The sequence below is a fragment of the Hibiscus syriacus genome, unplaced genomic scaffold, assembly GCF_006381635.1.
Source record: "Hibiscus syriacus cultivar Baekdansim isolate YM2019G1 unplaced genomic scaffold, ASM638163v2 tig00117010_pilon, whole genome shotgun sequence".
Taxonomy (NCBI): domain Eukaryota; kingdom Viridiplantae; phylum Streptophyta; class Magnoliopsida; order Malvales; family Malvaceae; genus Hibiscus; species Hibiscus syriacus.
The window spans coordinates 16,742-44,450 of NW_024063522.1; the positions used below are offsets into that span (position 1 = coordinate 16,742).

Genomic DNA, 27,709 nt, shown 5'->3' on the forward strand with positions numbered 1-27,709 from the left:
TTTTATATTAACTAGTTTGTTTTGCGCCACATGTTATTACCAGATGCAAAAGGGGCATTTTTTACCTGGGGAAGGAAGGTCAAAGAGGAGCCTGGAATGGTGGAGCCAACTGCCAAGCGTGAGGAGAGGTGGAGGTTTGGAGGAGCCACGTCGCACACAAGTAGTTTTTAGCCTTTTTAGTTTTAGGGATTTCAACCGGGTGGGTGACTGCTTGAATGGGTGTTAGTTGTTTACTTTAATTTAATATATAATATTATTAATAATTAAATATATAATAATATAATATTATTTTATATATAAAAAATCCCTAACCGGGTACCCGGATAATCGAGTACTCGGAAAAATTCAATTTTGTGACTCAAGCCCGACCCGGCCAGGTAATTTTTTTTAGAAAATTACTCGATTTTTTTACGTTCGGGTCGGCAAGTCGGGTATTTTTGCACATCCCTACCTCCACACGACTCAAACCTGACCCCGTTTTTTGAGATAAAATCCGAATCTGATCCGACCCGACTCGAAATAGTAAAAAATATTAATTTTATTCAATAAAACAATGATTTAATTGAAAAAAATAATATATAGAGAGATATTATTGTAATTATTCCTAAATATATAAGGTAAAATTATTTTTTCTCGAGTCGAGTATTTTTCACCCTAAATCCGAATTCGACCCGACCCGAACCTAAATTTAAAAAAAAACCCGACCCAATCGGGTCGGTCGGAACCTGTCGAATTCAGCTCCCATGGCCAACATTTTCGAGCAATTCATAAGCAACTTGAATTTTAATGAATCTTTCTTCACCAGTTTCACCTTCTTCAAGAACCCCTTTACCATCATAGACTTCAAAATGGAACACGACCAGTTAGTAAGAATAGATGCCATTTTTTTAAGAAACTGGTGAAGTGGCAACAAAATTCATGTGAACTAGATAAAAACATCTATTATAGGCATAGCATCCAAAAGGGGTCATGATTCATGAACCGTTCACATTTAACACTAACATAACACCATTACACTCTCCTCTCAACAGTCTGAGGTGCTGAGTTCTCATTTAATGCAGCTATATGTGTTTCACATGGGAAACATCAACTCTTTTTAATAGTCTCCGACGATTATCTGGTAGTATCTGTAAAGAATATTTCGACATTGACAACGTGTACTTACCTTACAAACACAGTTACTTGATTCCAAAATTCTAAGAAAAACAAAATTTCCTTTATATAACCACTGATTTCATTTAATGAGTTCCGCATAAAAAACATCATAACCACGGAAGATATCCCGAGTAATTCTTAAGAATAAAATCTCCCATTACCAGATAAAAATGTTGCAATCTAATTTGCCATTACCACACAGAGCTAACACCTAATAGCGATTGACCTAATATAGTAACCATACACATATTTCGCTTACGAAACTTAAAAAATGACACATACCGTCAGGGTGATAACATTTGGCCAGACGTCTGTATGCAGTTTTTATCTGTTCTTCATCAGCATCCCGTTCCAACTCTGTTTTTTAGAAATCAAAGTTCCAAATAATTACTATATAATTTATCAATTAGCACCCAGGAAAAAAAGGCTTAAGGGGGGAACTGTTCAAGTATTTCGTTTTCTGGAAACCAAACTATAAAAGAACGGCGCTTTTCTCATCGAGCTAATAACGCTTACGGGCTAAATCAAATACCAAGAGTTTCATATAAGGAGATTTTTGGTCGGACCAATTCGACGCCCTAACGGCAGCTCTCCTTTGATTGATCCGAAACCAGGTTCCTTCCTGCTCAAATTTCTGGACAAACGGAACCACGGAGAAACTGAAGATGACCTGAAATCAGGGTTTCGAAAGGAAACCCTAGTCCTGAGTCGAGCTTGATGGAGGTGGAGGAGCCTGCTACTACACACCATGTAACACTCTCGGACTGATGCGGGTTACTCGATCCGATTCGAGGTGCCACATTAGGGCCACCTGAGCGACCCACATTAAAAATCCCAGAAAAATTTAAAATTTCTTTTAAAATATGTAAATCCTAAAACAATTTATAATTAAAATACAAGTTCGGAAAATCGTTCATATATTACAAACAAAATTAAAATCAAACACGTTTTAGATTCAGATATAAAAACAAAATACCACCTACATGCCCCCTAAACACATGTACAAGTAACGCCGGTGGAACTCCAATACTGATGTCGATAGCCGCACTATTCTTTTAACCTGAAATAGTGAGTAACAAAGTGAGCTTTGGAAAACCTAGTAATACAGAACTACCAAGTGATGTTGAAGGACATGCAGAGCTGAGGTCCCACTGACATTATAGGTAGTAAAAGACAAGAAACTTTCAGTTCAGAGGAAATGTTTCGGATGACTGGGTTCAAGAGATCAGAATATGTTGTCTAGTGTGTTCCACAAAACCAATGAAAATGTATCGATCCTTTTTAAAATAGAAGCAGTTTAAAACGTATCTTTTAAAAAAAACTATAATAAAACCCTCAAACCGAACACCAATATGCAGTTCCCCAGAACTGCATCAATAAGGACTTACCTTAGGCCCAAAGGGCGTAGGTGTCAACCTAAGGGAGCACCTTGGGTCCATAAGGTCTTACCCTAGCCGAAGTGTAAGTGCCTACCTGAGAGGAGTGTCCCCAGACCCATAAGGACTTACCCAATGCACACAAAAGAGGAGCCACCCTAAGGGAGTGCCTTAGGGTCCCTAAGGTCTTACCACTAGGACCATTAGGCCCAGGAGCCCACCCAAGAGTCGCCTTAGGTCGATAAGAAATTACCAGTCGATGCTAAACCTATACAAGGAATTACCAGCAGTGTCTGAACCTGCCAGAGTCTTTAGTCATACCAGATTCCCAGAGTACCCCGTATAAAATAAATTCAGTCAGTAAATAGAGATATCATAAATCAGAGCAGCGATCAGAACGGAAATAAGAAATCAGACTGTATTTCAGATAACATACACATACTTTTAAGATCAGAGAAAACATTCGCGTGATCAGGGAACACACTAGAGATTCCATATATTATTCAGAGGTGATTGGTAATTATCATATAGGGAGCCATGAAACTTCTGTAAACTGATTAAATTCAAAGACGAGATCCTCATAAAAGGGTTTGATAGCTAACAGATTCATTAGTTATTCAGAATGTGATTTATCAGGTTCATATAGTATTCAAATATTTTTCAGATGCACTATGAAATCAGAAAGGTATTTAGAACCATTATTGAATGGATCTTAGGGAGACGAACAAATATTCCAATGATCTTTATTTCATTTATGCATTGCAACTGTATCAGGAAATGACGACGTGCTTGATGCGTGGTTCATAACCCTTATGGACAGTACAACATATAAGATCATCAGTGTTTTCATACTTATCCAAGTTATTCGCTTAATTCAAGGTCATTGGGGGTACTTAAATCAATTAGCATTCAAGTTTATCCGGGTTACTTCGGAGTTTCAAAGTAATCCTATCGTTTTAACAATTCGGATATGTTAGTACTTCCATTCAGTTCAACTTTGTCATATGTAATAATTCATATGTGTAAGGTACATTCGGTAATTTAGCCTTTGGGTGTTCGCTCAGGAATTATAAATTTTAAGTCTTTACCATCTCAAGATCATGAGCGATTAACAATGTTTATTTTCACTTTCTGGGAAAAACCTTATCTTTTACAATATACCAGTATTTTCTTAGTTTCGTATCCAAGTATTTCTGACATTTAACCTTTAACGAAATAAATCAGAATTTACGAGTCCTAAGATTTATTAATTTACAGAACTTAGTTTTATTTTCGATTGGTCTACCAATTTCTTATACGAGTCATCTGAGTCATATTCGGTTACTGACTTTTTACCGTATTTGGATAGAGTTTAGAAATAATTTACTATATAGATGAGACCAAACATATTCATCCATGTATTTACCAATTCCAACATGTTCCATAAAGCATGCATAAGGTAGTAATATATTACCTCGATTTTTGTGCTCTATCGATCGAACATTTAAACTCCATTCGATCATTTTCGAACTTTAATCCAACGTCCAATAATATCTTGGATGCATACAAATAGAAATTACGTCAAAAATGAAACTTAATTGCGAAAAATGGATTGAATCGGGAGATTAATCGGTGAAAACAACTTACCGGGTTTGAATTTGGCAAAGTGGACCTCAAAAAACAGACTCAGGATGTCGAAAAACATCAGGATAGGTGTTCCCGAAAAAAGTCAACGGACGGTCAATGATCATCTCGGTCAACTCGACTCGGTTTAACGGCTCAATCGGCTCGGTACGGTGGCTTGGTCGGCTCAGTCGGGTCAGTCAGACAGCTCGGCCGATTGTTCATCAAAACTCCCCTGGATGACAGAAGATGCCCACGCGTTGGAGCAGGCGCGTGCGGCGACTCGGGGCCTGTTTCGACCAGTCGATTCTTCCCCAATCTTCTACACACTTCAATTTAATAAAAATAAATCCCAATTTGCAGCAATAATATGCCAACGTTTCTGAAATTAAATCAGGAACTTACCCCGAAGATGAACAGCGATGGAGGCTACGACGACTTGTCGTACTGGACGGGTTTGGTGCGCACAACGACGACGAGGCTGATGGGTGCGTTGAGGCGAGGCGATATCTCGAGCGTTTGAAATCGAGGGAAAACCAGAGTGTCGAATGTTTAGAAACAACGAGACTTGACGACTTATTTGCGACGATTGGTGGCCGCTTTCAGTGAGGAATCTGGGGGTTTTGTTCGTCGGTCAACGATGAACCAAATAACGGTGGCGTCACGAGTTGGGGCGGTCGGATGGCGACGGATTAAGGCAGAGGCGACGATAATTAGGGTATAACCAATTTGGGGGAAATTGGTTCAATCCAAATGGTGTTATTATTCAGTGACAATTAAAAATAGGATAATTTGGGTTTAAGTCCCTGAGTTTCCCACAAGTTTTAAAACCAAGCTACAACTTTTAAAAATTTACGATTTGGTCATCAATTTCTCCCTTGTTACGACTTTAATTCGATACTTAAAATTATTAAAATTTAACCCCTAAATTGGAGGTGTGACACACCAACGAAGAAATGACCTTGTGCGGTCTACAAACTGTCCTCAAATTGCTCATTTCCTTTTTCCTCCCTTTGAGATTGGTTATGAGCTTGACTTATTAGAATTAAAATAAAAGAGTGAAGATTAGATTTTAGAAAATTAAGAATTTAAATCCGACTGAAAAAAAAGAAACGAGAAAGACGTGAAGAGGTTTGATAACGAAAATTTAAATCCCACTGAAATTATAAAAAATTGAATTTCATCTTCTTCTTTTTACCCCTAAAATTATTATATATATAAAATATATATGGTACGAATCAAATGTTCTCAATAGTAAAGTAAATAAATTATTGTTATCTTTTGTAGTCCTAAGTTCGAGCATCAAGACTTAAATTATCAATTTTGATCCGTTTTAACAAAGGTTACTAAAATGAAATAAAAACTAAATGTTAGGTGAGATTATAAAAAAAATTAAAAGTTTAAGTACTAAAATTGATAGTTTATGTATTAAATATGTAGTTTACTTTAAAATATTTTAGTTCTTTTACCGGGAATTTTGTGGGCGCCATGGAACGGTCAATCCGACAGTTGATCAGTTACTAATATTCTTTTACTTTTTAATTATAGTTAAAACAATAGTTAATATTAACAATCAATTAATTGATCTAGTGTGATGAAACATTGAATTCTTTAGGTAAAGTTAGAGGTTCTAATCCTAGCTTTTGTCAATGGAGTAAAATGAGTTGGAATGGTCGTCCTTGCCTTTGTAGTACTTGATCTAAATTAATCAATCAATAGATCGAATATTAGTGATTAATTAAAAAAATAAGAGTTAATACATATTTTAATATTTGAATTTGATTTCAATCTTTAATTTAGCATATGGATTTTTTTTATTTAATTAGATATTTACACTTATCTATTTTAGTTTAAATGGATTGATAAATTTGATTTTTTGGCACAATTTTATACTTGTAATTTTCTTATATAATTAAGTGTTGAATTTGACTCTTTTTTTTCAATTTACTACAAAGGTAAGATAATCACAAGCTTGGTAAGATAATCCTCCAGCATCCAAAGAATATGGTAAGCTATACAACACCGATAAACCTAACTTTAACCACCTAAAGTTCTTGTTATACTAATACATCATAAAGATTCATATATACAAGTTTTATTCCGAAGAAGTTTCTTTGAACAACTACAAGCATGCATACATGCGTGCATACATTACATATTGTAGCTCATATTTGACAAAACGAGACCTCCGAAAATCCATTTCCTTACCAGTTGAGGAACAAATTTGTGGTGAATACAGCCTCACATACTGATGGTTCTCTAAGCTAGGCAGATTCTCGTGGACGAGCACCCCAAAGCGAACTCAGAGCACGTAGACGATGAAAGTATTCCCCCATGGCAAGAAAACCTCGAGCCGCTTGACGGGTTGTCAGGATTCGAACCATCTGTTGCAACGTCTGCTGGCGAAGGTGGTCGGCCTGTTGTTTTTGGAAACAAAATATGCAAACATCCGGTAAACAAAGTGTGCACCTTAGGGTAATACATAACCTGGCCTTTATATGAAAATTGAGGATGAACAAGTAATGTCATACCTGGCTTACAAAGTTCTCTAGGGCTTCCAACTTATCTATTACATCAACCATCTGAGCTCTGAAGTTTCCCGAACACAAATCTGACGCTACACCCTCGGCCAAACTCTGCTGCAGTTTATCTACTCCTTGGGAAAGAGCATCTTCGGTTTGAAGAGATGACTGTCTAAGATTACAGACCTCCAGATGTTGTTGATCAGTCAATGGCTCAATCTGTGGCACCACAACCTGAACAAACAGAATTTATTGACCTCAGTAGGTAGTTCAATAGGATTTGGACATGCTGCTCACAAGAAAATATTTCCTACATGGACAGATCTCCATTATTCTATGTAGGGTAGAGTTAATTGAGACAGAGCATTACATTTAAGATCTCTGACGGGCGGAATCCTCCGATCCAGTGGAAAAAACGCTCGGCTGAAGTTCTCCAAATGCCTGAGATCAGATAGAAGACATCTGCCTTTGCAGCATCCGCTTTCATGCGGAACAGATTGCAGTAGTGGTTCAAGCCACTCTCTACCAGTATACGGAGGTTTATATCGGTAATATGCGCCTGGAGAATAGTTCTAAGTTCACAAATCTGTCTATTTTGCTCTTCGATCCAATGCGCGTATTCCATCTCAAATGCAGTAATCCCTGGCAATTTCACATGAAACTATTCTGAACAAGAAAGCAAGATGCATACACTGGACATTTACATGAACAAGATGTAATATCCATAGGGAGGGAAACCTTTACTTATAATTTGTTTACCACTTAGATCACAAACCTGAGTTTACAGTTGTAGGCAATCCAAAAGAACCAGCATCCGGTGCACCGCTTAAGTATACACCCTGCATTAAGGCATTAACGAATCGGTTACATATCCAAATACGTAATGCCATGTTGTGATAAATGAAGAAAACATACCTGCTGCCTTGCTCTTTCAAGCTCTTGCTCCAACTGAGCTAGTTTCAAATGACTTGATTCTAGTTGTTGAACATAGGCCTATCAGATGAAACCGGTTCTGTAACTACTTTGTATACCATAAGCAAATACTTTAACATGGAACGTACTTTCCATCTACCTTTTTCCGCAACCGGCATTTACGAGCAGCTTCTCGATTCTGCGCAAGTCGTCTCTGTATCTGCACACGTCATGTTTCTTAAAACAAAAGATGCATACAATCAAAACAAGTAGGAGGCGGCGAATTCGATACCATATTGGAGGGCTTGTTTGTTTCTTGATCACTTATGGAAGGTTCAACTTGGTTACGAGATATATATTCAGCCTGTGATTTAATTACAGCCGGAAACTGAAGCAAATGCTTAACCAACTAAGAAATAGAACAATAATGCAACTTCACCTTGTTCTTTTGCCTGACATCTGAAGGAACAATTGTGGAATCGTTTCCGTCGTCGAAGGCGTCTCCAGACCTGCTTATGTGGTGGAATTGCTCATATATCGCCATCCTTGCCGGAAGTTCGGCTGCCGAAGAGTTCATACTGGAACAGAACCAAAAAAAAAACCATCAAATAACTTAATTAATCCAAAAGAAATGACAAAATTTACTAACCTTATGGATCGACAGAACTTCCAGATATCAAAGTCCTTTAAGAACAAAAACTCTGTTGCTTCAGTGAAAACGGAACCTTCAACTACTCATTGAAAGCAAACAAAGAATAAAAAAACAACCCACAAATTAAAAATACTTCATAAATCAGTGAGGAAAAAAAAGGAAAGAATATGTATCTTTTTCTTTTTTAATTTCTAAGAATCGCTAGTCAAACGTTAACGTCCGAGTGTTGGTACTTAAAGCAGCATCAGTGAGCAAAAGGAAAACGCTACAAGTTGGGGGTATCGCACGCACCCCCCTTAACCTACGCTACTTATTACTTAAATAGGTAAATAGATATTTTACTACTTGAACTTAGCTTCAAAGTTCAATTTTGTCCCTGAAGTTTTCTGATCCAATAAGTATCTAAGCTTGGATTTTTTTATTTAAATTGGTACATGAACATTGCTTCTCGTTTCAACTTGGTATTTATAATTTGTTATTTTTTTTTTCAAACTAGATACTTGAATTTTTGCTTATTGATTTCATATTTGTTCATGACCTTGGCTTCTTGGTTAAACTTGATATATATTTATGATTGTTTGATCAATTAATTGTCATATTAAAAAAAAAATATTCTATAAAATTTCAAAATTATTTGAATATGTCTAACTCCACCCAACTCGAACGAATTTAAAATTGAAATAATCTACGTTAGACAAAATATTTAATTTAAATAAGAGGCCAAATTAACATACCGATTTAAACTAAAATGTCAAATTCACGTACTGAATTGAAATCATAGAAACTTCAAGTATGAAATTATATATTTACCCATTTCAATTTGTGTCACCCTGTAACGTCTATACATGACGTCATTTTCCGGTCCAAAAATATAACGAACCTTTTGACCCTCCTAAGGAATCTCTGGGCATCGTCCATTAGGGTCCCACGTGGTGAAATAAGATTGGATGGTGAGTTTTGTTGTTGTTAAAAGATAGCTGACGGCCACCCAGCTCTTTTAGACTCCCCAAACAATACATTTATAGAAGGATTAATATAAAACAGTACATTTATAGAAGATTAATATAAAAATAAGTGTATAAATTATATTTTAAATTAATTTTTGATGTTTAATTTTTTTATTGAAAATAAATGCTTAGTATTTTTTATTATACTTTTAATTGTTTATCTTTAAAATAAATCGTTAAGTAATATGAAGTGTTATGTTCGTATTTTTTTTTAAAAAAAAGATAAGAACTTTGGCTTAAGGATATTCTCGATGCCTCTAAAAACTCTCGAGAAGAGCTCATCCAGTTTGTTTGCATCATTTGGAAGCTTTGGAAGGAGCGATGTCGAAGAGTCTTTGAACCTGACGACTATAATTACAATGAACACGGTTTTTGGAGTGTTGTGGTACGAGTAATCCAGAAGCAGCTCCAGCTAAACCGGACAATGCCTAGTGCGCCTAGCACAACCAGGCTTGTGAATTGGCTTCCTCCATTGGCAGGAAGGGATAAATTAAATATTGATGGTGCAAGTTGTCGCGACCATCTTTCGGTTGGACCCGGAATTGAGCTTCGACTTAAATAAGTGGATTAGAATCGTCACCGATTATTTTAAAAACATTTAGGTGGATCGGACACCATCTTACTTGATCTGTGTTTTATCATAAATGTGTCGGGTTCGGGAGTCGGTTACAGTCAAGGAATAATTAACACCCTTGTATTGCCCTTTCGGTACCATTTAATTTGTTGGTTGTCATAATTGCGTAAAATTGAAATTTAAATTAAAATTTAAAACTCGATTCAAATTACTTACCTTTGATTGGTTAGAATTAACCTTAAAAAGCCAAAAGAAGCATTAAATTGCGAAATATAAAAAAGAAAAAATATTAAAAATAAATAAATAAAGATAAATACCATTGAGTAAATATTTTAAAAAAATAAAAAGATAAAAAAATGAAATAAAAAAAGTTAAACTTTGAAATAAAAAAATAAATAAAAAATCTTACTATATTATTAACACTTTGATTGTATGAGGCAAGCATTCCCATATTCAATGACATGGCTCTGACTACCGTAGGGCCCGTACCTTACCAAAGTGCTAAAACCCCTTCATCTGAAACAATACGATAGAGAGCATGGAATGCATTGGAGTAATTTGGGTGTAGAGCAACAGGTAAAGTGGCATCAGCCTGCATACGGATAAGTGCCAAAAAAGCTGGACTACCGACACAGGCCCCAATAGCACCAGCAGTCAGACCACACAAAGCCTTCTGGTATAGAGGTAAGGGCTTCATGTTGTTGGCTTCAGTTGCTTTGTTCGTCAGCATCTTGAATGATCCTAGTCAAGCAGTAGTGTATGTAGCTTGCCTAAGAAGTCAGCTGATAGCCCCATGTAAAAGGCACAAACACTTTCCTCCTTAAGCATGTTCCTGGTGACGGTTCCCGCCGATCCCTGACCCAGTTGGATTCTCACCTTGATCATATCGATGGGTTGGATGACACAGGTAGCAAGCATACAGAGGCACCGCCATTGACAAAAGGCTTGACCTTTGGCCAAACCCAAAAGACTGAGCTTTCTTCTCCTCCGCCATTTTTTTTTAGTATTGAAATAGTGAAGGGGAAAGGAGAAACGAGCTGAGGAGTGAAATCGTAAGGGGTGATATGAGAGGCTTTCCCTCATTCATTATTCTCGTAAAACAAAGCTTTCAATTGAATAAAATAACGGAAAGAAGGCTTGGGGTTCATTCTCTGCAACACCAAAAACAAAAGGACTCCTTTCGCAGTTTGGAATGAGTGAGGAAAGTGAACCAAGGAAACGAGATCCCCCTTTCAGTCATTAAGGCTCCTCTAATTATAGGGTACAATCCGCTACTAATGCGGCCAGGCGGTTAAGGTATCTCCAGAGTATGCATATGGTAGTGGTGGGGTTTTGTAGAATGATGGAGATAGTGGGGTTGAGCATGGGGCCTGAGAAAAATAAAAAAATATTAAATAATAATAATAATAATAATAAACAAATATTTTTTAAAACCCGGACAAAAACAGGTGTCTACAGCTGCCCCTCTTTGCACATTTTTGTGTTAACAAGGATAGGGCAAAGACAAAAAGACAATCAACTTTTGTCTGGTTCTCTTTTTTCTGATTTGATTTGGGGGACGACACTGCTCATAGGTAATGAAGAGGCATGGTCGTCTAAGGGTGATAACACGGTTCCTGTGACACTAAGTCGATCCATTGGGCACGATATCCTTCTTCGTGAGGTTGAAATCAAGTTCAAAGTATTGGGAAGTAGCTCCTGGATTGTCTTCTAGCCTAATATACTTTGTTGTGAAGCTAAAATTTGACCTGAATGAAGCAAGTTTTTCATTGTTGTGTCAGAGATGACTCATTCGTCGTGAAGTTGGGTCAATCTTTTGGGTATAAATATCCTTCATTGTGAAGTCAAAATCGTAGGTGAATAGTAAAGTGTCTATTTGTTACCAATCTTGGTCGACCTTGGTTTTCTTCTCGATTTAAAGACTTGGGTGTGAAAATTTGACCGAAAAGTAGTTCCTTGCTGATGCAACGCGGTTGATCCGCCATCAAGCTGAATGGAATTGAAATCGAAAGTTTTCATTGACAGACAACTCTTCTTGCCTTGAGCTATGTTGTACTAAGACGAGAGATTGCCCCAGATCTTCCTCTTGACTTAAAGACCTTGGTTTAAACTTCAACAGGAAAGTAGTTCCTAGCTGCTACCATGTGGTTGATATGTCATCAAGCTGAATAGTATTGAGCTCGACATTTTTTGTTGACAGATATCCCTTCTCGCCTTGAGCTATACTGTAAATTTGATATGCCCTTGAGCTGAATGTAATCCAACTCGAGGGTTTGTTGACAGATAACCCTTATCGCCTTTGAGTTATGTTGTACTTGGCTGGGGAATAAATCCCTGTTGCAGATGACTCATTTGCTGTGAAATTAAGTCGATCTGTTGGGCATGATATCCTTCGTCTTGAAGTTGAAATCGTGGATGGCTCATTCGTTGTGAAGTTGAGCTTTGAATTGGATATCCTTCGTCATGAAGTTGAAATCCAAGGGTTTCATTGCTGTTTGTGGGCACGATATCCTTCGTCGTGAAGTTAAAATCGTGGATGGCTCATTCTTTGTGAAGTTAAGCTTAGAATTGGATATCCTTCGTTGTGAAGTTGAAATCCAAGGGTTACATTGCTGCTTGTGGGCATGATATCCTTCGTCGTGAAGTTAAAATCATGGATGACTCATTCGTTGTGAAGTTGAGCTTTGAATTGGATATCCTTCATCGTAAAGGTTAAATCCAAGGGTTGCATTGCTGCTTATGGGCACGATATCCTTCGTCGTGAAGTTGAAATCGTGGATGGCTCATTCGTTGTGAATTTGAGCTTTAAATTGGATATCCTTCGTTGTGAAGTTGAAATCCAAGGGTTGCATTGCTGCTTGTGGACACGATATCCTTCATCGTGAAGTTGAAATCGTGGATAGCTCATTCGTTGTGAAGTTGAGCTTTGAATTAGATATCATTCATCGTGAAGTTAAAATCCAAGGGTTGCATTGTTGCTTGTGGGCACGATATCATTCTTCGTGAAGTTGAAATCATGGATGGCTCATTCGTTGTGAAGTTGAGCTTTGAATTGGATATCCTTCGTAGTGAAGTTGAAATCCAAGGGTTGCATTACTTCGAGTCCATTATCCTTCGCTGTGAAGTTGAAATTGACTTTAAATGAAACTGGAAAGTTGTTTGTTGAGTCCAATATACTTAGTTGAAATTGACTCTGAATGAAACTGAAAAGTTGTTTGTTAAGTCCAATATCCTTCACTGTGAAGTTGAAATTGAATCTGAATGGAACTGAAAGTCGTTTGATGAGTCCATTATCCTTCGCTGTGAAGTTAAAATTGACTCTGAATGAAACTGAAAAGTTATTTATTGAGTCCAATATTCTTCGCTGTAAAGTTGAAATTGACTCTAAAAGCTACAAAAATTATGTATGAAAAAAATAATGAATGTGATGCTCTTAAGTATGTCTTGGGTGGAGTCTCATGCTTTGTCTGTCGATATGGTCCTTGGAATCGATCGTGCCCCATTTCTTCTTAGGTCGCAGCCTTTCACATTTGAGAATGACTTGTTTGAAAATGTTTTTTCTTTCTCTTATTTTAGGAGGGGAAAAAGATATGAGAATATAAGAATTTTGTAAAACGTTGCCCCTTAATTCAGGCTTACAAATGAATCAAATCAAAAACCTGAGTTCACAGAAAATCAAAAAGAATCAATAGATCTTGCTTTCAGAGTTATAACTCTTTGAAAAATGTCCAAAATTGATGAGTTGGTTTCAGGTTAACTTCATATTTTATAAGATTTCAGCCATAAAAAATGTTATTTTTTCTCGGTCATTGCAACATGCCTTTTTTGCTTGGCATGGCATTTTAATAGGTGCAGAAAAAATGACGCAACTAGCATAATCAATTACTAGACGTTCTATTTCACTCCTCTAAAATCTTCTATTTGTTCAATCTTTGTAGGCTCCTCTAACAAAGGCATCACAGAAATATCGGTCTAAAAATGAAATTCTTGAGAGCTCATGTGAAATTGACTATAACAGGTGTTCCTTAACTCCCTTAGTAAATCTTTACTGAAACTCCTTATTTAATTTGCCATTGTCTGGCTAGTTAGATCCATAAAGTCGGGGCGTTTAACTAATTGCTCTAGAGGGACAACTCAAGCTTTATTGTATATTATAATCACCTTTATAAGGCTAGCTAAATCTTATCCATAAAGCCGGGGTGTTTAACTAATTGCTCTAGAGGGACAACTCAAGCTTTATTGTATATATATAATATTATAATCTGGGTATACGGATCCAATTTCTGAAGTTTGTTAAGAAGAACCTGTTATAGCCTAGGTGTTGTTGAAAGTCAATGAATCTCATCTTTAGAGTTCAATTTCCAAGCATCTGACCTAAACTAGATTCACCTACTTGACTATTCCATCTGTGAAGATCATTATCATCACTGAACGTCCTAAAAAAATATAGTAATGTCATATGCAAAAATGCCCCATGTTGTCTGCTTCTATGCATACCAAATATCAAGCCTCTTGTTTATCGGTTTTTGCAATAAAATGGTATGTTGTTCGAGCGTATCTTCTGGGTAAGGTCAAAGTCCTTTGTTTTATCATCTTTTAATCGTGTTATTTTGTTAAAGATCTATAACTCAAATCACTTACAAAGTTTTTTAATTCAATTGATATTCAAAGAATTTCAAGTCTGCAAATTTGATTCATTGCTCACAATCTTTAAAGTAACATAAATTCATTTAAATCTCCTTTAAAAAACTGAGAAAAGAAGATAAAAAAATTCAAAAAAAATATTGCAAATGATGAAATGATCTTCTTCCTTATTTGGATGCCCCGAGTTGCTGAAGTCGATCCAATTATTGTTACGCATTTTTTGCACGATTCTCTTGAATACAGAGTAGTTCTATATAGTGTGCCCTGGGACACCGCTATGCTATTCGCAATGAGCGTTCTCATCATACCACCTGGGGTATGGGGTTTCAGGGGTTTCACCAGGTATGGTGACACTACGTGAGTGTCAAAAGTTGTTGGTAAAGTTCCTTGTAAGTCATGAGAATAGGATCAAAATGTTCCCATTTTTTATGAGACATGTGAAGGTAATGAAAAAGAGAAAAATAAAGCAAAATATGCATGAATGCATAATGCATGAAATGTTCGAGGCATTGATCCAAAAATGTGTATGTTATTATAAATAATCCTTATTGGGGACAAAAGTGTTATTTCTTAAGAGAAAAAAAATATTTTAAAAGTATATTCTTCTAGACCCCGAACAACTTCTGACATGTTGATTCGTCTTCCGACTTCTTCTGTCATAGGTTGAATATCCTGTCGAACCGCTTCGGTTTCTCTGGGATGCTTTTTACTTGTTCCAGGAAGTCTTGAATGGATGCATCTCCAATTTTCACTCTCTTTTGAGTCTGTTCCCTAACGGAAACACCATTGAACTATTCGAAGCCTGTTTCTCGAATTCGTCAGCAATGGCCTCCCGTCTCAGCTATCGCTTTTCCATCTTGTTCTTGTTACCTTTGAAAGGACTCCCCAGGTCAGTAACCTTTTTCTTGTCTTGCCCCTGCAACCTTCGCCAACCCGTTTTGGAAAAGTTGACTTTTGACGTGCTTGGTGTAAATCCCGGTCTATTCTGAGTATTCTCTGACCATAGTTGGACTTTTGAGCTTTTCATCTCTTGTATTATAACCCCTTTATCCATTAATGCAGATTATTTACGCTTAACGAACACGTTTTTGGTGGATCAACACCTCTTTTGAATGATGCAAATGATGAAAATAAAATGAAAGAGAACAAAAATTAAAAGAGTTAGTGATGTAAAAATAATTAAAACAATCATGAAAATAAAAGTCCTACCCTATATGAAATCTCCCCTACATGCTTATTATTCCTACCCGGACATGATCTCTATCCCGTAAGTTGATTTCGAACAAGTCCTAACTGCATACATTTCTAGTTCACATGCTTTGAACAGAAAATAAAGCAGAAAATAATCTCAAAACAACATACGGTTTGAAATGAGGCTTTTGGGTGGGCTCTAATTCCCTGTAATCTCCAGTTTAGGTTCTAAAAGGGTACCCGAGTTCTCCTTGCTGGTTCCCCCTTGGGCTTGCCAGACCTTTAGCCTTAAGCCCATTACAAGCTTATGTAGACAAAGTTAAACTCGGGAGGATACATTCCCTTATGTCCGCATGGTGAATAAATTCACACGAAGACATAAGGTCTATGAATCCAGAAGGTTACTTGCTAGGCCTGTGCGGAGAATAAATTATCACGAAGGCGTCACTTTCGCCCCCACTTAAATGGGTTCAGAGCTCGGGTATAGAGCTTGAGATGAAAATTTTGAAAATCTGAAATCATTGAGAAAACCGTCAGTACAACTATTTATTTGAAAAATAATCAAAGATAAATAATTAGAATCAAATAAATAAATTAAAATTTAAATTTGAAAATTTCACTCAAAAAGACAACCGAAAATTAATTTCGGTCTGACTTACTTACCTATCCCTAGCAGAGTCGCCAAGCTGTCGCGACCATATTTCTGTTGGACCCAGAATTGGGCTTTTTCTTAAATAAGTGGGTTAGAGTCGCCACCGATCATTTTAAAAACATATAGGTGGATCGGGAACTATCTTACCTGATCTACGTTTTACCAGAAATGTGTCGGGTTTGGGATTCGGTTACAGTCAAGGAAGGATTAGCACCCTTGTATTGTCGTTTTGGTATCATTTAATTTGTTGGTTGTCATAATTGCAAAAAATTGAAATTAAAATTAAAATTTAAAACTCGATTCAAATTACTTACCTTTGATTAGTTGAATTGACCTTAACAAGCCAAAAGAAGCATTAAATTGCAAAATATAAAAAAGAAAAAAAAGAAAAAATATTTAAAATAAATAAATAAAGATAAATACCATTGAGTAAATATTTTAAAAAAATAAAAAAGATAAAAAACGAAATAGAAAAAGTTAAATTTTGAAATCAAAAAATAAAATAAAAAATCTTACTATATTATTAACACTTTGATCGTATGAGGCAAGCATTCCCATGTTCAATGTCATGACTCTGACTACCATAGGGCCCGCACCTTACCAAAGTGTCAAAACCCATTCATCTGAAACAATACGATAGAGAACATGGAATGCATTTGAGTAATTTTGGCGCTGAGCAACAGGTAAAGTGGCATCAACCTGCATACGGATAAGTGCCAAATAAGCTGGACTTCTGACACAGGCCTCAATAGCACCAGCAGTCATACCACACAAAGCCTTCTAGTATAGAGGTAAGGGCTTCCTATCGTTGGCTTCAGTTGCTTTGTTCTTCAGTATCTTGAATGATCCGAGTCGAGCAGTAGTGTATGTAGCTTGCCTAAGAAGTCCAGCTGATAGCCACATATAAAAGGCACGAACACCTTTCTCCTTAAGCATGTTCCTGGTGACAGTTCCCGTCGATCCCTGACCCAGTTGGATTCTCACCTCGATCATATCGATGGGTTGGATGACACATATAACAAGCATACAGAGGCACCACCATTGACAAAAGGCTTGACCTTTGGCCAAACCCCAGAAGACTGAGCTTTCTTCTCATCCGCCATTTCTTTTGAGTATTGAAACAGTGAAGGGGAAAGGAGAAAAGAGCTGAGGAGTGAAATCGGAAGGGGTGATATGAGAGGCTTTCCCTCATTCTTCTCGTAAAACGAAGCTTTTAATTGAATAAAACAATAGAAAGAAGGCTTGGGGTTCTTTCTCTGCAACACCAAAAACAAAAGGACTCCTTTCGCAACTTGGAATGAGTGAGGAAAGTGAACCAAGGAAAAGAGATCCCCCTTCCAGTCATTAAGGCTCCTCTAATTATCGGGTGTAATCCGCTACTAATGCACCCAGGCGGTTAAGGTCTCTCCAGGGTATGCCTGTGGTAGTGGTGGGGTTTTATGGAATGGTGGAGATAGTGGGGGGTTGAACATAGGGCCTGAGAAAAAGAAAAAATATTAGATGATAATAATAATAATAATAATAATAATAATAATAATAATAATAATAATAAACAAATATTTTTTAAAACCCAGACAAAAACGGGTGTCTACACAAGTCAAGGAAATCCAGGTGTTGAGGGGGCAGGTGGTCTGCTTCGCAATGATAGGGGGAATGGATTATGGGGTTTGCTGCTCATCTAGGAGTATGCTCGAGTGTGGCAGCGAAGTTATTTGCGTTAAGATTTGATCTGATGATTGCTTGGAAATATGGCTACAACAACATTGAATGTGATGTGGATGCCAAGTTATTCTTAGACTTCTTGAAGGTGAAGATATTTCCACTCACCCCTTGGCAGCCATAGTCGAAGACATCCGGGAACTCCAATCTCAGAATTGGGTTCTAATGTTTCAGCATGTTTATAGTGAAGGGAGTTTTTGTGCCGATGTACTCTCAAAGATGGGCTGCCACCTTGAGGAGGACATTATAATTTTCGACTCTCCTCCTATGGAAGTCTCCTCCTGCTTCGACTTAAATCTTAGGGGTGCTCTATACCCTAGAGCCTTCATTAGGACTTAATCTTCTTTTCCCATAGTAACCCAAAAAAAAAACTTAAAAACTCTCCGTCGCAACCTTCCCCAACATCATCCCTTCTCCCGTCCTTCCTGTTTTCTTTATGCTCATCTCTCTTTTTCGTCCTCCTACTTGACGATAGATAAATGAACTTTGACGACAGATAAATGAAGAATCGTTGGAAACATCGACAACTGAAAGAATCACGACACTGCAATCATATGTTTTTATTGTAATTTTCACTTGAAATAAGGTTTAGGTTGATTGGATATTCAGGCGGTCGGGCACTGTCAAGATTTAGGTTGATTGGATGCGATTGTGGTGGCTGGTGGTGGTGAGAGGATTAGAATTAAGGTTTTTTGAGATTTTGAGATTTTTTATAATTTTTAAAAAATAGGGTTTTTTTATAAAATAATAATTTTAAGTATATTTTAAAAATATTTTTTTGAAATTTTATATTACTGAAATGTGTCAGATAATAGTTAAAAATTAACAACGATTATGGTCCAAGCACCTAAAAGTATAACAGAGGAAATGTTAGACACATATTTTTAATGAAAAATTATTTATGCATCAAAAGTCAAATTAAGTTATAGTTTAAACACTTATTTTTATATTAAGTCTTTCCAGAAATTAAAGGAAATTAAAATTTCTATTAAAAAAATAAAATTAAAATTTAATCTCAACAACAATTAAATATTTTTTTTAAATTGACAAGGAAATCAAAAGTCAAGTACAGAAATGTATTGCTAAATTAATGTATTGAAGCGTATCACAAGTAAATTTATTTTTATTATATAAATATAAAAAGTATACAAATTTATTTAATATTAATCATTAATTACAATTTAATTTTAATTTTAATAGAATTATACTTTGATTATAATTCTTTTATTAAAATATAATAATTAATTTGAGTAATTTAATTTACTTAGAATTAGATTTTTAAATTATTTAAGCGTTGAGGATGACCATTAGTAGTTTTATCGTTGGAGTCAAAAACTCGCCGGAAAATAGTGTACAACAAATATATTATTTTTACTTTCGTTGACCTTCGAAAAATCAACCCGTGAATATCGTTCGTTCGTCTCTAACCACCGACGACCACCACAACCATCAGAGTCCACCCCATCTTTCGAGTGTACGAAATTTGGAGAGTCATGCTAACCTCGGTAGGTCATTCGTCCATCGTAACGATTACATATATTGAGACAAATTCTCTTCTAAGATAATAGTTAATACCACGGTTGATCGATTCTTTGTTTATATTTTTTATTTAATAATTTTCAGTTAGTGTTAACACCTCTTTTTGCAGCTGTCTATTTTCCAACAAATAACATATTAAAACTAAATAAACAATTTATAAATACATCGAACTAACATATTAAACGAATTGTTAAAAGAAAAAAAAAGTTTAATGATACATAATCAATCTTAAAAGTAAGAAAATCAATATCTATTCACTCCATCCATTGTTGTTTGTAATAACCATACGACTAATTTAAAAAAATAACGATCTTCTTGTGAACTTATCAAATCGAGTTAGATTTTACTTAACTCGTTAATATCTCGAGTCAAATTTGAATTCAAATCAAACATTAACCAGATTTTGACTAGATAAAATTTGAACTCAATAAAGGCTCAACTCATCTGTCACCGTTTAACATCAATAATGGAGACATGGATTTTGGCACGACACGCCTTATGCCTTCTTAGTTCTAAGAAAAAAATTAAAGGAATCCTAATAATTGAATGTCTAAGGCACTGTATTATACCGCATTATATATTAGATTTTGTTATATTGATTATTTAAATAGAATATATTTTGTATAAAAGTTATTGGTATAAAATTAACTTATACAATTATTCACTCGTTAATTTAATTTATATAATCATATAATGCATGATAGTCCATAAATTTAAAAAATATATATAATTATAATTTATTTTACTACATTTTTTAATTTAATAAAAAATACATTATATCTTTAAAATCAATATAAAAATTCATCATTGTATGTATTATTTTCTTCACTCTCAAATTTAATGCCACAAATCCTACCAATATTTCTAGATGGTTTAAGGTGATTATAAAATATTTTTAAAATTTTTTCTTAGTAATTGATAGCATATACATCCTGTAAATGTAACTATTTGAATCTGAGGTTTATATGGAGACCAACACTCTATTTTATCATGAGGTCGCTTAATGAGTTCGATTAGTTCGATAAATTAAAAAGGAAGAAGAAAATTAATAACTATAGTGGTAAGTATATAATTATTTATTACTTCACATTGGTGATGAATTAAAAAAATGGATATGGATAGGCTTGTAATCCAAATGAGAACAAAGTTCATGGGATTAGAAGGAAATCTAGCTCATCAAATTAAAGTGCACAATAATTTTGAGATAAAAAAGAAGAGCTTATTCATTATTAATTATTTGGAGGGGCTAAGGGCTACCCCATCATCCACATTATCTCACAAATAGTGCCACCAATCTGCCATCGTCATCCCTCTTTTATGCCCTCATCTTGACCCACTAATACGTTGCAAACATGCATTACATGACCCCAAATTGCTACTTGCTCAATGATTGAATCCCAATTTTATGTAAATCATTTTCCATGCTCCAATTTCTTTAAAAAGTTTACATGAACAGATATAATCAATAAATTAGTATATTCATAAATAGAGTCTATTAATATATATTAAAGAGTCTATTAATATAATATATATAATTTAAAATAGTCAGGGCAGTTACGATATAATATATTTTCAAAATATTTCTTAAGAATCGACAACTCACATACCATACAGATGCAACTACTCAAACTCATGATTTCTAAGAAGAATAATATTTCTTTTAGCCATTGAGACTACTTGATGGATTCCTATAATATAGTTACAATTACAATAAGTAATATATATGCATAACAATGACAAGAGTTAATCGTTTAGGGACTGAATTAACAGAAAGAGAAGTAATAGAAAAAGTCACGTAGGATACTATTGTATTGTTTACTTGTTTTTATGAAAATCTCTTAACATCATTATCATTAATTGATAATTAATTAGATATTAGTAACAAATCAAAGTCCCTTTTGAAAAAAATGAGTTTGCTCATCATATGTAGTTTGCCTTAAAGCTAATTAATTAGGACTAGGGATAGGGAGAGAATCCGTGTGTAAAGACTAAAGAGGAAAAGACATCCCACCAGAGAAATTAGGTCAGGTACCTTTTCTTCAATGCGAGTTTTGAATTCTTTCTTTTCTTTATTTATTATTTATTAATTAAACAATGTAAAAGTTTTTAATAAAGTTTTCATTAACTATGGTTTATCATAATTTAAAAATTTAAAAATATAATCATATAAAATATTTGTATTCGATATATATTTAAATATGAAAATACAGGATAATACAATAGTACTAATAAATACTATTGTATTGTTGAGGTTTTCTGTGGTTGCACTAGATGGTCGAGACACAACAACAAATAGACGCAACTTTGATGAAAATACATGATAATGCCCTCCACTACCACTTACACTGAGAGTCTGAGACGTCTTTTTGTCTTCCTTTTCCTTTTTAATCAAATTTCACGACCTTTTCTTCTTTTTATCAAAATAAAGTTGATCAACTCAATAATTTAATTCAATTATTCTTCTCAGATATATTATTATTATTATTATTATTATTATTATTATTATTATTATGGTTATGATGATGATAAAGATGCCTGGAGTTGCGTAATGAAAATGAGATACTTCCCATGGGTACCAATTGTATTATACAAGACTCTCTACTTTTCACCTACACTGTTAGATGAAATTTCTCTTGACCTTGGGATTGTTTCACTCTTTAATATCTTCTCAGTCACTTTGATTATGCAATTTAATGTAAGATGAAACTATATTTTTTTGGAAGTTGTTTTCGTATTGACGTATGATAATCAAATTCGTGAGCACTTATCCTTTCTCTTTTCGCGCTTCATGGAGCTCAAAAGTATACAAAACAATTGATTTAAACAGAAAACCCCTCAAAGTGGAATCAGCATTCTTTCGGAGCGAGTGCAAGGGGATGTTAGGGTTTAGAGGACTCTAATGAATGAAGGTTTTAAGAGCAGCCCTTGTACTGAAAATTTGTCAACTGTCACCTTCGGGCTTTGCTTAGGTTTTAAGAGCATTGTTTTGGAGATATTTCCATTTTAAAAATAAGGCTTAATACAATTTTAGGTGTCTAAATTATACTCGAAATTGATTTCCGGTGTCTAAAGAATTTTTCGTTAAAAATATGTGTCTAATATTTTCTCAGTTACGCTTTTAAGTGCATATCATTAAAAAACTGTTAAGTGATATGTGTTATGTCCATATTTTTAATTTTTTAAAATAATATTTTTTAGAAAAATCAAAATATAAACGTGACACATGCCACTTAACGATTTTTTAAAAGTGCACCTAAAAGTGTAACAGATAAAATATTAGACACATTTAAAAAAAATCTTTAGGCACCAAAATTCAATTTGAAGTATAGTTTACACACATAAAAGAGTATTAAGCCCCAAAATAACCGATACATAGCAATTAAGAGAAAGTGAGGATTCCTCAAAGTGATCATATAAGTGGTTAGGCCAAGGATGGGGCGTTGTTAGGAGTGAGTGTTCGATTGAGTTAAGTAAAAAAATTTGAGTTATTAAAGTTGATGAATCCTATTTATAACTCAATTTTGGTTTAATTTTTTTTTCAAGTTGAGTTTTCGAGTTTCAGTTTAAATTTAATTATAATATTTATAATATTATAATACTACTTGATTTCAATTTAATTTGTTTTTTATAACTATATTCAATACATATATATTTATTCATATTTTATCATACATATATACTTTACTTAACTTGAAAATCAATACTAATTGCTAAAAGTTTTAAGTTATTCGAGTTGTATTTTATAATTTGAGTTATTAAACTTCCAATTAGTTCAACTAAGCCACCAACCATTAACCGTTCAGAAACTGATTGGGTGACAATTAAAATTTGACGATATCTCATTACTAAAATAAAAATATGATCCTTATTAATTACATATTCTATCAATATAATCTTAATTTTAATTAAAAATAATTTAAAAAATTTAGTCTTGGTGACTATGAAATAAAAAAGAAAATGAATCTAAAGGGATTCAAACCTAATTATATTTAAAATGGTGACTGCTAAATTACATTAAATATTTAATTCATAATTGAAAAATATAATACTTAATTTAAATTTTAGTTAATGCAAATTATTTTTCAAAATAAAAATAATTCCAATCGTTAACACAAGAACTCGCATACATAAACCCCAGCCCCATTAACAGAGGGGAGCACCTAAAACATCACCGTCAAAACCCAAACCCATTGAAATCCCAAACCAATTCTAACCATACCCATACCCATACCCATACCCAACTCTAAAGCTATCACAACTGCAAACAACAATAAACCCATAAAATGAAAGAAAGAAAAAACCATAAACTTTATCATTGGATTAGTAAAACTAGAGTTGAAAATTTTAATTTTTTTTTAAATTTTGAATTATTTGAGTCGAGTTATTTATATTAACTCGAATTATCATTTCAGTTTTTGAGTTCGAGTCTAGTTGAAATTTGAAATTTCAAGTTACTCAAAATATAAAAAAATTGACTTGTATTTTGACAGTTTTATGATTTAGTCTATGATTTCATTATTCCTTCAATTTATCTTTCATTTTAAGTTTATTTTTAACCAAATTTGAACACATGCTCTTAAACCATCATAGAATACACATATACTTTCAATCAATCTTTTCGATAATAAGTTCTCTATTTTTCAATTTAGTCCCTCAATTTTTTTCAATTAAATTACTATTTTTATTGAAAATAATAATATTTTTTATTATTTCAGGTCGGGTCAGATCAGGTTCGAGATTTTATCTCAAAAAATCGGGTCAACTTGGGTTGGCCGAAAACCGACCCATGCCCATCCCTAATTTTAAGTCTTTTTTTACCAAATTTAAACCACATGCTTATATACCACTATAAATACCTATGAGACTTCAATTCTTATTTTTTACTAAAAATGTACTCCCTTTTTTTATTTAGACCCTTAAAATTGCATTTTACTGAAATTAACATTTTGACTGCAATTGTTTGTAAATTCTTTCTTCCCATCAATTCCTTGACTCTTTTATACTCTCATCAGTATTTTTTCCTCAAAATAAAGAAAAATAATATTATGAATATATTTTATAATTTTAGATTGAATTTGATAGATTAACATTATAATGTGAAAAAAATGATATGTATATATCTTATAAGGTTAGAAAAAGTCAAAAACTTGGAACCAATCCTTACCATAATATCATAAACAATTATAATAAAATTAACATAGAAACTCAAATAATTCGACTCGAATAACAAGACTCAAATGTCTTAAACTCGATTCAACTTGAAAAAATTTCAAGTTAAGTTCGAGTTGCAAAATATGGCTCGTCAACTTGGATAACTCAATTTTTTTTACTCGAACTCGATTTGACTCGATCGAATGCTCACCCCTACTTAATCCGGTAAGTTTCAGCCATTGTTTTTTTTTGGCACAAACCATAGAAAAGAAAACTTCAGCATTTAATATTTTAACTATGTTTAGTAATTATCTTGAATTTTTATTTAATATAAAAATTTAATAAAAAATGAATATTTATACTAATTGTTAATTCTTTTGGTTAAATTGATGTCATGTGATTAACATTATAACTTGTGTTATTTGCTAGTGTTGAATTATTTAACTCACCTGGTTGGTATAAAAACAATTTTTCTTTTTGGTAAGCTTGCTTTCGGCATACGTTGATTTCATTACTATTAGTTTACACGCCCATTGTTTGAATTTTAGTTAGGAGGTTTAGGGGCTGAAGTTATGTAATATAAAAATAGGAAATCAGGTTTTATTTCGTCAAAATTCAACCTACCATATCTAATCCATGACAGGGATATTTCGTTTAAATATCATGCAAGTTATTCACGAGGTCATCTTTATATGTAAATATGATCTAATTTTTCAATTTTGAAAATAAAACCAGTAGTACCAAATTTAAAAGGTAAGAATACGAGGATATAATGTTCTCCAAATGAAACAAAATTATAAAACTTGCATGAATTTTGTTAACATCAAATGTCGGCATTATTAATTTATTCCTTCACTTGTTTTTCAAAAGTAGTTGGGGATGTTTGATGTTAATGTCACGCCCTTGGAACTTTGACGCCTCGGAACGTGCGGCCTTAGTCGCTTTCTTAGTGATTGCGGTTAAGTAAGCCTGAAAATATCCCAAGCAAGGATGCTTAGAACCTCGACGGAAGCTAGACAAGAGAACTAGCACAAGAAGGAAGATAAGAAAGCTTTGAGAGAAGAATGCTCTTATGATTTCTCAAAGTGAAGGAGTGAGTACAAATGAGGAGGGGAGGCCTCTATTTATAGCTAAAGCTCCCCTCAATGAACGGCTAAGATCTAATTACATCGACGGTCGAGATTAATCTTTACCTACCAAAAACAAGTGGGCATTATCTATACAAATTTAAATGCCACCTAAGTCTTTGTGGCTTCTAGAAGGTCCAAACCCCCATTTGGGCTACTTCTCATGGGCTAACCTCGGTGGTGGGCTTTGGTCCGTGACATTCTCCCCCACTGGTTTCGGTGACCCCTCGTCACTCGTTTGGCATGATATTGGTCTATTCTATTTTTGAATTGCCAAAGTCCCTCAGTATGTTCCCAACTCCCTTCGCACTCGGGTTGCCCCTTCCACAGGATAAAGTACTCATGCCTTGGGCAGTGTCCTGGCCGTCGAATAACCCTTTCCGCTTGTATGTCTTGGATCTCTTTGTCATATGAGACCGCTACTCCGACTGGTGCTCGGTGCGACTTGCCTCGATCTGGATCCTCGGTATCCTGATGATACGGCTTGAGCAGGCTAACATGGATAACGGGATACGCTCGGATAGTTGGAGGCAACTCTAATTTGTAGGCCATGGTGCCTACCCGATTCACGATTCGGAACGGACCCTCGTATCGCACAAGTCCCTTGTGCACATCCGCATGGCGCAAAACGTTGGCCAACTTTGCAAGGACAAGGTCGCCAACTTCAAAGTTCATGTCCCTTCGTTTTCGGTCTGCCCATTTCTTGGTCCGCTTTCCCGCCTTGTGCAAACATGCTCGGGCTAAGTCGTGTTACTCGTGCCACTCCTTGGTAACGTTGTGTGCTGATGGATTGGGCCCTTCATACTTGGTAACAACTGTGTTGGGTGTCAACGGTTGTTGCCCGGTCACGATCTCGAACGGACTTTGGTTTGTCGCCTCACTCCGTTGCAAGTTGTAGGAAAATTGGGCCACATCCAAAGCTTTGGCCAGTCTCGTTGGTTGGCACTCACGTAGTGCCTCAGATAGATCTCTAATAGAGCATTCACTCGCTCAGTTTGCCCATCGGTTTGTGGATGAACTGCGGTGGAAAAGTTCAAGCTCGATCCTATCAGTTTGAACAACTCCGTCCAGAACCTCCAGTGAACCGCGTGTCCCGGTCACTAATGATGGTTTTCGACATTCCCCAATACTTCACCACGTGCTTAAGGAAAAGTCGAGCGACCTCTACAGCTGGACACACCTTAGACGCGGGTATGAACGTCGCGTACTTCGAAAACCTGTCAACCACAACCATGATACTTGAAAGTCCATCAGTTTTGGGCAAACCAATAATAAAATCCATGGAAATACTCTCCCATGGGCGTTCAGGAATGGGAAACGGTTGTAGCAGTCCCGTCGGTTTCTTTGCCTCGATTTTATCTTGTTGGCATACAAGACAAGTCTTCAGATAGGCCTGCACATCTTCAGTCATGTGCGGCCAATAGTATTGCTCCGAGAGTAATGCCAATGTTCGATCAACTCCCGGATGTCCCGCCCACTTGGAATCATGGCATTCCTTCATGAGCTCCTTACGTAACTTCCCATATCGGGGTACAAAGAGACGATGGCCTCGGTGGTAAAGTAATTCTCCTTTGAGCCAAAACTCCCGGGTTCGCCCCTCTTTGGCTCCCTCAATGATTCGTTCGGCCACAGGATCATGGGGTAATCCTTCTTTGATCCTCTCGATGAGAGTACCTTCTACAGTTTCGATGGCATACCTCCGGCTTAAGCCATCTGCTACACAATTCACCTTTCCCGGCTTGTACTCTAAGGAAAAGTCAAACTCGGCAAGAAACTCTTGCCAACGAGCTTGCTTGGGAGAAAGCTTCTTCTGGGTGAGGAAGTAACTGTTGGCAACATTATCCGTGAACACCACGAATTTGGACCCAAGCAAGTAGTGTCGCCAT

At 35.3% G+C, this 27,709-nt stretch overlaps 1 protein-coding gene and 3 pseudogenes across 2 annotated transcripts; all 4 read right to left on the reverse strand.

Annotated features, from left to right (window-relative positions):
* Window positions 1-734: 734 nt before the first annotated feature.
* On the reverse strand, window positions 735-5,218 carry LOC120195201 (annotated as a pseudogene).
* Window positions 5,219-6,159: 941 nt separating this feature from the next.
* LOC120195225 (transcription factor TGA3-like) lies at window positions 6,160-8,344 on the reverse strand. Of its 2 annotated transcripts, XM_039197293.1 has the most exons (9): window positions 8,217-8,344; window positions 8,007-8,145; window positions 7,860-7,931; window positions 7,728-7,787; window positions 7,571-7,648; window positions 7,431-7,494; window positions 7,026-7,297; window positions 6,665-6,889; window positions 6,160-6,550 (listed from the first exon to the last, which is right to left on the reverse strand). In XM_039197293.1, exons 2-9 carry the CDS (start codon window positions 8,142-8,144, stop codon window positions 6,398-6,400), a joined length of 1,062 nt encoding a protein of 353 aa, XP_039053224.1. In that variant the 5' UTR covers window position 8,145; window positions 8,217-8,344; the 3' UTR covers window positions 6,160-6,397. The 2 variants fall into 2 exon arrangements, with proteins under 2 accessions (XP_039053224.1, XP_039053225.1); XM_039197294.1 differs by lacking the exon at window positions 7,860-7,931 and having other exon boundaries at window positions 8,217-8,341.
* LOC120195202 lies at window positions 8,254-10,794 on the reverse strand (annotated as a pseudogene).
* An 85-nt stretch (window positions 10,795-10,879) lies between these two features.
* On the reverse strand, window positions 10,880-26,966 carry LOC120195203 (annotated as a pseudogene).
* Window positions 26,967-27,709: the final 743 nt, after the last annotated feature.